The sequence below is a fragment of the Parambassis ranga genome, chromosome 10, assembly GCF_900634625.1.
Source record: "Parambassis ranga chromosome 10, fParRan2.1, whole genome shotgun sequence".
Classification (NCBI taxonomy): domain Eukaryota; kingdom Metazoa; phylum Chordata; class Actinopteri; family Ambassidae; genus Parambassis; species Parambassis ranga.
Window position 1 is genome coordinate 6,472,179 of NC_041031.1, and position 10,371 is coordinate 6,482,549.

At 41.0% G+C, this 10,371-nt stretch overlaps 1 protein-coding gene across 4 annotated transcripts; it reads right to left on the minus strand.

Annotated features, from left to right (window-relative positions):
* Positions 1-268: 268 nt before the first annotated feature.
* Positions 269-9,883, minus strand: irf2b (interferon regulatory factor 2b). Of its 4 annotated transcripts, none has more exons than XM_028415618.1 (9): positions 9,536-9,883; positions 7,299-7,391; positions 7,122-7,221; positions 6,414-6,590; positions 6,230-6,276; positions 5,636-5,756; positions 5,397-5,534; positions 4,380-4,417; positions 269-3,672 (listed from the first exon to the last, which is right to left on the minus strand). In XM_028415618.1, the coding sequence occupies exons 2-9, from the start codon at positions 7,383-7,385 to the stop codon at positions 3,403-3,405; spliced, it is 978 nt and encodes a 325-aa protein (XP_028271419.1). In that variant the 5' UTR covers positions 7,386-7,391; positions 9,536-9,883; the 3' UTR covers positions 269-3,402. The 4 variants fall into 4 exon arrangements, with proteins under 4 accessions (XP_028271419.1, XP_028271418.1, XP_028271416.1 ...); XM_028415617.1 differs by having other exon boundaries at positions 9,633-9,882; XM_028415615.1 differs by lacking the exon at positions 9,536-9,883 and adding an exon at positions 9,115-9,503.
* Between the last annotated feature and the right edge of the window lie 488 nt (positions 9,884-10,371).

The window sequence follows — 10,371 nt, forward strand, 5'->3', positions numbered from 1 at the left end:
AAACCACATACACTCAACATTATATTCCACTCAGCACATATACCACTTGTTATTCTCATACAGTCATTACATGCACTGAGAATCTTTTAATAACCATTGTCTCACTTTGGAGGACTGTGTTTTCACTGGGCATTTCATATTAACAGCAGCAGTTACACAAGTTTTCCTGGTGTCTCAGAAGCCATAAAGCTGGACTCTGAACATTCTGATAAAGCGGTGGATGTCTAAATCCCCTCTTCAGGTCATAAATCATGCTGAACACCTGAGAATAAATACAAAAACAATCTTTATTTAGATTTACATGTTGATTCACATGTAGGTTCCTTAATATACAGGCGATAAACAGTAGTGAAAACCTCTGCAGAAACAGAAACTAATCAGCTGTTGTTCTTTTGAGCTAATGGCAAAGTCCTAAATCACAAAGTAAAAGCAATGCTGAGGAGATCAACCACCAACTCCCAGCTATCAACTTTCACTGCTGACTTTAGTCTGTAATGATATCCCTGTTAACATAACAATGTAAAAATGAACCTTGTAAAAGTGCACCTTAGTTCATTTGGGCTTAACAAACCAGCTCAGGCTTTTTAAGGCAACGCAAATCAGGTAGACCAGATGTCTTTCAACCCAACTGAACAAAACATTCCATTAAAATCCATACATATGCACTGGTGAAAAGGAAGAACAGGATTCACTGTTTTCAACTTCATTTAAATTTGGCACATTTAAAGGATCCAAACAACTAAGTGTATTTTTTCCTATTAGAATGTGTGACCACTGTAATTGTAAAATGCACAGAGAGCAAGTTGATTTGGAGGTGCACTGTACCGTCTGCTGTATTGTCTTGCAACAATCACTGGCACACAGTGAATCGTGGGATTTTAAAGGTCAGGAAGCGTGCATCTATTGCAGCTTTTTCTAGGAGGGAGCCTTGGAAATAAGACAGCTTCCCCGCCCTGCAATAACACAATCAGCGTTTGATGGGTGAGGCCTTTGAACAGAGACACAGCTAAGGACAATGGTCCGAAATAAAAAGACATGTTTTTTTTAATAGCTGTTGAGTTATAACTATACATTATTTTAAATTATATAATATATTATGCATGTATTGCAGCCTTTCCTTTTCATTCAGTGTAACCACAGAAGCAAGCCGTCACTACGAGTTTGTCTAACAATGAAGGCACACGGTAGAAAACATTTGGAGACAAGCGAGCCCAAGCCCCTTTGATTCAGCAAGAATCCTTGTAAAAATCACTATGATAGTTATGTGCGTCCAGTGTTAACTTAATTCTCCTGGATTTGGTTCAAAAACATTGCAGATTCCTACTTGCCGTGCTGCAGGAACGTTTAAGAGCCGTTCCTGCTGGAGCTCTGTTGACTGTGCTTTAGTCTGCTAGCTGCCAGCCAACTTCGTTTTCTGGTCATACAGAATAGTTGTCATAGTTCAAAAACTGAAGGGGCACCGACTCTGGGAGGAGACGTAATATAAACATGGGGTGTTCAATCTTTCTGTGCATGTATTTTGGTTGTAGGTCAAAAACAAAAGTTAAGGCAAGAGGCTACTACATGCTACCAAGAGGGACGAGAGGAAGATGTAATAGAGAGAGTAGAGATGTGTTGAGACACCTGTGCACTCAAGTCAGCAGAGAAAGAACTTCTGCTGATGACATATTCCACCAGCATGCAGTCTGAGCCAACATGGCAGCATATTTGTTTGACATGTCATTTTAAATGCATGTGAAGATGCTTCGAAAACCTGAGATTCAGTTCCTCTTTCTGTTCTTGCAGAAATTTAACCAACCGGGTCAAACCCTTCCATCTTCATCCCACTGACATGGTCAGCAGAATAAAATGTCCTAGTATCAGCCCGCTCAGATCACCAGCAGACTAAAGCACAGATCGTTCGAACCCAGCCAAAGGCACACATCTTCGATAAGGCTTTTCTCACAAAAAACACACATGCGCCAGTCCGTAAGGTGCTAAAGCAGCTTGCAGGCACATATATAAGAGCTATGTACATTATTAACACAAAGAGGCAGAGGAGACATGAATACATTGTTCACAGTCAGTCAGTCCTGTGTGTGCGTGTGTCAGAACATTCTCCTGAGGTCTCCAGACAGACAGACGCACACACCTGCTTTTCACTGTCGGGCAAATCAGGGCTTAATGATGATTGTCTAATAAAACAAACCTTTGATACTTTTTGTAACTTGGAATAGAGCCGCTTCACCAAAATCGTGCATTTACTCCTTGTGATCATAGAGAGAACCTTTTATTCCAGGGTAAAGCAAGTAAAGGGCTCTAATACTTCAAAGATATGGCAGTTTTGAGTAAGTACAGACTGTTTAAAGCTTAAAATTACAGCCGATGATACTACTCAAAGGTAACGGACTTAATATTCATCTTCAGGCTGAGAAATAAAAACACTAAAAACTCTTTATAAGAGTGGTTAAATCCTTTCCTCAGGTACAAAAGTGGTGCCAAAACAGAACCTAAAATGTTCTACTAGTGACGCATGGATGAATGATGTGCTTCAAGGGCCACAGATCGACAAGGAAAGTAATGCAGAGCTACGGTCGACACTTTTTCCTAATGTTAATCCCTCAGAACCTCAAGCAGTTTCATGGGTGTTTTCCTCTCCTGTCATGTTTTTTTTAGACACCATGGGCTCATTTTTCACTGCAACATAAAGTTGTGCACAATCATGGCTACAGTTAGAGAACGTAAACATGTCTGTGTATAACACAGCTATAGAGACATATATCACAAAAATTGTTTTACAAAAATTGAATAAACTGGGATCATGTATCTATGTGCACACAGCTGTGTCCAGGTTAAAAAAACCTGGGAGCCCCATTTCACTGCAAAAAACATCCTGATGTTTTTGTCATCATGTGAGTCAATCATGCTTTTTCTTGTTTCTCTGAAAAAATTAAGATGATTTTTTTAGGGAACTTTGCAGATTTTTGATTAAGGTTACGTAGAATAAAGTGGTTTGATGGATATGAAGACTGCACATCACATATGATGAATTCAAGCAGCACTGGTAGGTTCAATGGTTCACAAATCTGCAGTTTCTTTCTGTGATGGATGTTATCACTACATCCATCACAGAAGTTAAAAAAAAAAAAGCATTTTAAACCCGCCAGCAGGTTTTGGGGTTCTGAGGGTTAACGTAGTGCACATATACACAACCCTTGCAGAAAGTCTAACTTTATGTTAATTTAGGTGCTCGCAACTGAGTGGAATCGACTGAAAAGGCAAAATGTTGGTGCAGACATGCTACAAAGCATCAAAGGTTAACCCTTTATGTGCCCCACATAGCTCTGATGGAGAAATCAAATATTCTCTGCAATTCCTATGCCCATAAGGCGGTGATGTTACACCCTTATGCAAGGTCAGAGGTCAGGACGATGTGACATCAGAAGTTTTCATAATGACACTTGCACGCATCTCGTGGGTGTGAGCAGTCGACGTGGACATGAGAGAGTTCTGGTTGCAGGTCCCTGACCAGCTGTCATTGTGATAGCTGATGAGAGGGGTGGGGTCCCGTGTGCTGATGACTTTGAAGTTGGGCTTGCTGGGACTGACAAAGGTGGCCATGCTTGGAAGAGAGCATGAGGGAATCCTGAGAACTGTTGTGCTGTAATCTCGCTTCCAGACAGCACCAATACCCTGTGAGCCAACACGAGGCAAAAGGAGAAAGAGGAAACATAAGCAAAAAGTAGAAATACAGAAGTTGTGGTACATTTCTGATGTATGTTGAGGTGACAGTGTGATGGATTTCACTGTGAGCATAACACCAAAGCAGCAGTCCAAGTATCAGGAAATTGCACTGATTTATAAACTGCATTTGTAATTCACTTAATTTTCCTAATAAATTTCCCATTATAACACTAAGGTTTCTACACCAAAACAGAGTTAGGGACACTTCTTTACTCCGATTGTTAGAAAGCAAGTATATCAGTATAATGAACTACAAAGGGCAACCTTAAATCAAACTGTTAATGTTTGACGACAACAGTTCCTGACAAAGCCCTCCCTTTTCTCACTCTCGTAACATTACACAGGAAGAGCACACACACACACACACGAGCACACACACACATAACATACCGTACTCTAAACCTAACCATAAAGCAAAGTTTCAACATTCAGCGTAGAAGTCAAGAGTGTGTCCCATATTATCCACAATGTTCTTTGTGTAAAACTAAAACGTAGTGCACATTGACAGGCAGACACAGGCGCGCACACACACACACACACCCTGCCTCAATAGCAAGAATGAAACAGGTAAAAACCTGTTTATCAGAACATCGCAGCAGTTAGTGATTCATTCATCACTCTCACCTCTGTGTGTGAGTGTGTAGTGACAGACTAACCTCTTTGATTTCTTCTGTATCACTGTCTGTGTCACTGCCTGAAGAAAAAGAAAAGATTGCATACATCAGTGGAGGATGAATCCTTTTTTTGTAGCGAACTAGTGGTTCTAAAAGGAAAAGATCCAAAAATACATAAGCACAAAGAGCAAGAAGATCAAATGATGAACTGCAAACTGATAGAGCCAGCTCTGCCAGAATGACTGGTTGGGAGAGGACACAGATGGAAATGAGACAAACAGATCCCATGGTAATAAAACAATGCATCTAAAATGAAGCATTAAGTAATCTGATAACATCGCTGAGCCTGTATGGTTTTAGATCAGTTTAACAGGAGGAACAGTCCTCTCATTTTTTGCTCTACTGTTTCCTCAGAAGCCCTGCTGCCACTTCAGCTACAAGTCTGCAAGAGGTGGAATTAAAATACTTCCCTGTGAAACCAGTTAGGATCAATGTTGTTTTGCATCTAACACTACATAGTGTTTTACAGGCAGCTGGTTTGTCCAGGCAGTCACTCTGTGTCTGATAAGATCTGACACAGAAGATGACATTGGGGTAGATGGTGTAATATGGGACGAAGTAGTGAGTAATATTCACAGTTCATTTAACCACTGGTTTTCTGTTTCTACATTCACATTACAAGACACATTGTTCAAGTTCAGATGTGTTTTTCTGAATGCACAAGTTGGACAATGTGTACAGATTTGTACAGACATATAAATAAATCAGATTATAATCACATCTCAGGGAAAAAACTAAATTAGATTTGTGTCGCTTCAGCCTAGTAGTCTGAACATAGTCAGATAGGTTTGTGCTTCAGCATTGAAAAAGCAGCACCCTTGTTTGTACTGTGACCACTATGGCCTAAAATTAAGATTAAGATTAAGAAAACCTTTATTAGTCCCACAATGGGGAAACTGCATTTAGGATCTTCTGTTCTAAATAAACAGCTACTGCTTCTACAACCCTGCTTCTTCTCAAAACATAATCTAGTAAGATGTGATATGTGTCTTGTCTCACCACAGCATGAAGACACGGGAGAGATCTGGAGCGGGTATGAGTGGGAGGAGCTGACGGTTTGCTCCTCATTCTCAGTGGTCACTTCAATTGTCTGACAGACAAATGGCAGCTGCTCGCTGGTGATCACATGGTCTTCTGCTGATGTAATTCAAAAGTTTGAGTTACAATGATGCTATGCGAACACATCTCATGTGTGTTCTTATAGAGGAAGGGGGAAAAAAAGTGGACACTGCATATACCTGACGCACTGTCAGTCAGTGTCGGCTCAGCTGCTTCCTGCTTGATCAATTCATGTTTGCTATAGTCAATAGGTGCAGCATAAGCTTCAGGAGGAGTCCTGTCTGGAGATGGAGATGCTCCCTGATGCCAGAGGGAAATAAAGAAAAAGAACATTTTAAAAAAATAAATAAACATTTTGTTCTACTTTATTCTAGTAATTCCCATTTTCAAATTGCTTTTTTCATTGTTCTTGAGTGAGTGAGTGAGGAGTATGCCTCGTGGCAACTGAAGCCAGAGAAAATTGTTCAAGCACGATAACATGGCAGCTAGCCAGCTCCAGGGTGAGTAAGATTTCCAGAAATGTTGTTCTTCACGCCATCACTTCTCAGTAAACCATTCCTCTGACGTCTACATGTCACAAATCTAGCCAAAAGGAAAAGTTTATTTTTTCCAGTCAAAAGCTGCAGAATGGCAAAGCCTGAGTGAGCAATCGAATCAAGCTTTGTGACGTCATGCGCCACAATGCACAAAACAAAAACTACTAACCTATTCTACCTGCTCTAAAGGCTTTCATGTTTCACATGTGTGAAAACACCTTTTAGGGGTATACCTACTTCTTTATTTCCTTTAGGCTTTCCCTCCTTGTCCGTCTTCTTCTTTCCTAAATGAACACAGGTAGAAAGAATAAACTTATAGAAAATGAATTAAAGCACACATATATACAGTAAATAATACTTTTCCCATAAGGAACACCAAAACTAGTGAAAGAGAGCAGTCCCACACAGCAGCAACACCCACCTTTCTTTAAGCTTCTCTCTGTGGATGAGAGCATTTTGTAAACTCTGAAGGCATTTGTTCCCTTTTTGATGCTTTTGTCCTTCACCTCCTCAATGTCCGGCAGGCTGTTCATGGCACAGCGGAAGTTTGCCTTCCATGTCTTTGGATCGGGGCGGTCTACTCCTGGCTGGTATTTACCTTCACATACACAGAGAAATAAGGACAGGAAACGCACAAAAGTTGGTCATTAAAAAAATATTTTTGCTAAATTACACTTGCAATCTGCTTTCGAAAAAAATGAAACGTAAATTCTTTCATTTTTCTTTAAAGTGAAAGCAAGTATTGCCCCCCCCCCCAAAAAAAAAAGATAGTTCCAGCTGCTTTTGAGACACCTAAAGTTTAGAATTAAACATAAAACAACATCTAGCAATTTCCACTTTGCAATCTGGGACATCCTCCTGGAAGGTATTAAGCCATTCTTTTATTTATGTTCCCCCTTTGCAGATGTAGCAATGTTGTGGGAATTCTGGTCTTACAGAACCACAGTGTTTCCTGAACTGGTTGAGGCTGGACTGAACGACACCCTCTTTCAACTACTGTTTTACTGTCAAATGTCATGTAGCACACTGATGAGTTGAAGTGCAAAACTGAAGTGCAAACTGCAGCGGCTTAAATATTACAAGGGGGAAAATTGGCAATGAATATACCCTCCGGGTAAATATGACTCACCTGTATGTATGGCCCATCTCATGAAGAGCGGGGCATCTTTCTCCAGGTCCCAGCCATGACGTGCAGCGTGCATCCAAGGGATCTGGAAGATTTTCTTTTCCTAGAGAGATTTACATTTTGTGAGCTCCTGTGCTACAACACAAGTGTCTGTCTGTGTGATTGTCTACGGACACTTACTTTGTTAACCCATTTCAGTCCTGGAATTTGACATGAATTTATTTGCTCCTCTAGCCATGGCCGCATCCTCATTCTTTCGACTGGCATCTTGGCCTACGAACAAACAAACATCGTTATGTACGTATATTACAGCGAGCAGCATCCATCCAGTATGTGCAGTGCGGGATTAAAAAAATAGCTTGACATCTGCAAGTAATCATACAATATTGTAGATATTATATTATTTTGCACACACTTAAATTAAAAGGCACTGAAAGTGCCATGGTGATAAGACAGGTTCTAGGAGGATGGTTGAGCTGTAGTTTGATGCTGGAAGGAATCAGTCATTATTCCTTGGCTGCCATGTTAGTAGTGATAGCAGTGCCAGCAAACGCACAGAACCCTTGGAGCCGTCAAACTTTATTGACAAACATCAATGGAAAGAATATAGCCTACAGACAGTTGTATGCATGTGCAGTTGGACAACTGAGGTCTTGGAAAATGACAAATTTACATCGCAGACGATTTAGTTGCACAGTTGGAGTCAGTATTAGAATACATCTCTAAAGTGGCACATGGTATGCCCAGCACTAGACTCTGCTACATGTACTGCAGACAGCGCTAAAAGAAAGTCAGAGTGCACTCTGCTGGACAAACTGTTGTCCGGTAACACCATCATTTAATGATCCCAAGCAACTTCTTCTGCTTCATGTGCTGTAGAACAAAGGTTTCACAACACCATACGTATTTTTCTTCAAAACGGTGACACAGAAGTGCAGGAAACGACACGTACAACAACACGAACATGTCACGTACCCTGCATCAGAGAAAAGTTATGGGTCGTTTTGTTTGTTCGTTTTAAATGTACTAATCTACAGAGAGCAAGAGGGACGGATCGCATTTGTCTGCGGTTGTAAAGATAAAGCTCCTGCCGAGGTTCACAGTTTAATGTGTGTTGTAAAGATCATTAAATATTAAAACTGACAAATTATATCTGTGACTGCAACCAGGGCACTCCTTATTCACATCCCCATACTGAATATGTTTGTTTGAGGAAATGAAATCTTTAAAAAACTCTGAAACAAAGACAAGAGAACAACAGTGGGAAAAAAAAACATGACGACAAAGACCGCATGCTTACTTTGAAACAGTCACCCAGCCTACTACACATTTGATTTAAGAGCAGGGTTCTGACCCCTGCAGTCTGATGTGATCAAAGTCCAGTGGGCCTGACACTCCCTGCACACGGCACACAGTGCCAACACACTGCCTCCTGACGTGAGAATGAGCTCCCTAACAGGTCAAACAGGGTGGCATGGCACAGCTTCAAATACTAAATATCATCCCTCTTTATGAGCGACGAATCTTCCAGCTGCATCCGGCTTGATGTTCACTAAAACCTCCATTCAAACTGTCTGACTGTGGCACAAGATCATACACTATGTAACACTTTGGACAAAAAAAAATGTGACAAGTATATCATGCAGTACTCAAACGTGCAAAAACATTTGGATGTTTGTATAGGCATAACAGGAAACTCACAGTAAATTGGTTTTATGGTTATAATCCATGTGGTTAAGCTTTGACTAATTTCAAACAAACACTGCCAGTCATAATAGTGTGTTGCAATGAGTGGATTGCACAATTAGGGACATTCACTATTCTATTAAAAGGTAAATAGACAACATCAGTAGCTAAGCTATTACATTTAAAACACATGCAATGTCTCAGTGAACGCAAAACCTGAAACAATTATTGTAACACACAAACTCCTATGTACGTTTTTATAATTTGCAATAATGTAAAATGTGTCTGACCAGACTTTAGCACTACTTACAAACAACCACCAACAATATGTAATGTGCCATCTCTGCGATGCAAAACAGTAGATATATGAAATGCAGTTTAAATAACACGCTAACATCACTGTCATTAACTCACATACACGACTTCGCAAGTCATTACTACAGCTACAGGAAAATAATCGCGTTCAATGTTTACGTATCTTTGACAGATGATGCTTGTTAGCAAAAGCTAACAAAAACTCCCAGGTTGTCTTTGACCTCTCGTGGTTTAGTAAAATATTTCAGAGAGCGTAATGTTGGATTTAAAATGCGGGTCAAGCCAAAAGTTAACCGCGGTTTGTTTGTCTGCCGTCTGCCAGCGACCTGACCGACAAACAACGAAGCCAAAAGTGAAAATAAATCCAATACCTAAACAAAACGCAAAGAACAACTGCAGTCGCTACTTTCACTTACACAGCGAGCTAAGGATCCGTCATGTCGTCCTGTAGGAAGTCTATGTGCAGAGACAGCTCCGAGCCAGCAGCGTTAATATGCGGAAATAAAATGTTACCTGTTCAGTCTGGACGGCCTGTGGCTTTCACGGTCCCGCTGTCACAGCGACAATACGAAGTTGGACGAAGTAAAATGGAGGGGAGGTTTAAAGCGGCCGAAAAATGAAAAGCGTGGCTGAGGTTTATTTCTGTTTCTGCATCCAGACCGAAAGCAAAACAACGGCAGCTTCAGGGAAGTGGGGGCTCGAGCTGGAAATCCCCCTCCTGCTCTCGTGCTCTCGCTTTGGGTCGGTCTCGAGCGACGTCGCGGAAGTATCTTGGCCGCGTGCGCGCTCCACAGAGGGAGGAAAAAAATGACACGAAGAGGACTCACTCTGCTCTGATTTTGCAGAACCATGAATAAGTACCAAATGAATCAATTCCAAAACAAATGTTGATTGTAACACAAGAATCCATTGATCTCCTCATACGTGAAACTGCAGTCTGTGGCGCACACCTGACACTGTGGCCAGTAATTGGAAACACATTTCCCATTAGGTAAACAAATATGGCGAAAGCGCATAGACGATCTTTGAGCTGGATTTCATTTTCACTTCCTCCATATCCTCCTCCTCCTCCTCCTTCTTCACCACCATGCATCCACTCGTTTCAGCGCGTCTGCAGCTGGAAACGAAACTACAAACTTCAACGTGAGCATGTGTGTACGTGGTCACAACACCTGCACCTATTTGGAAACTACACATACTGCCCCATGTGCATTTTATTTTGAACACAGGGATTTCATTTTGCATGGCGTCA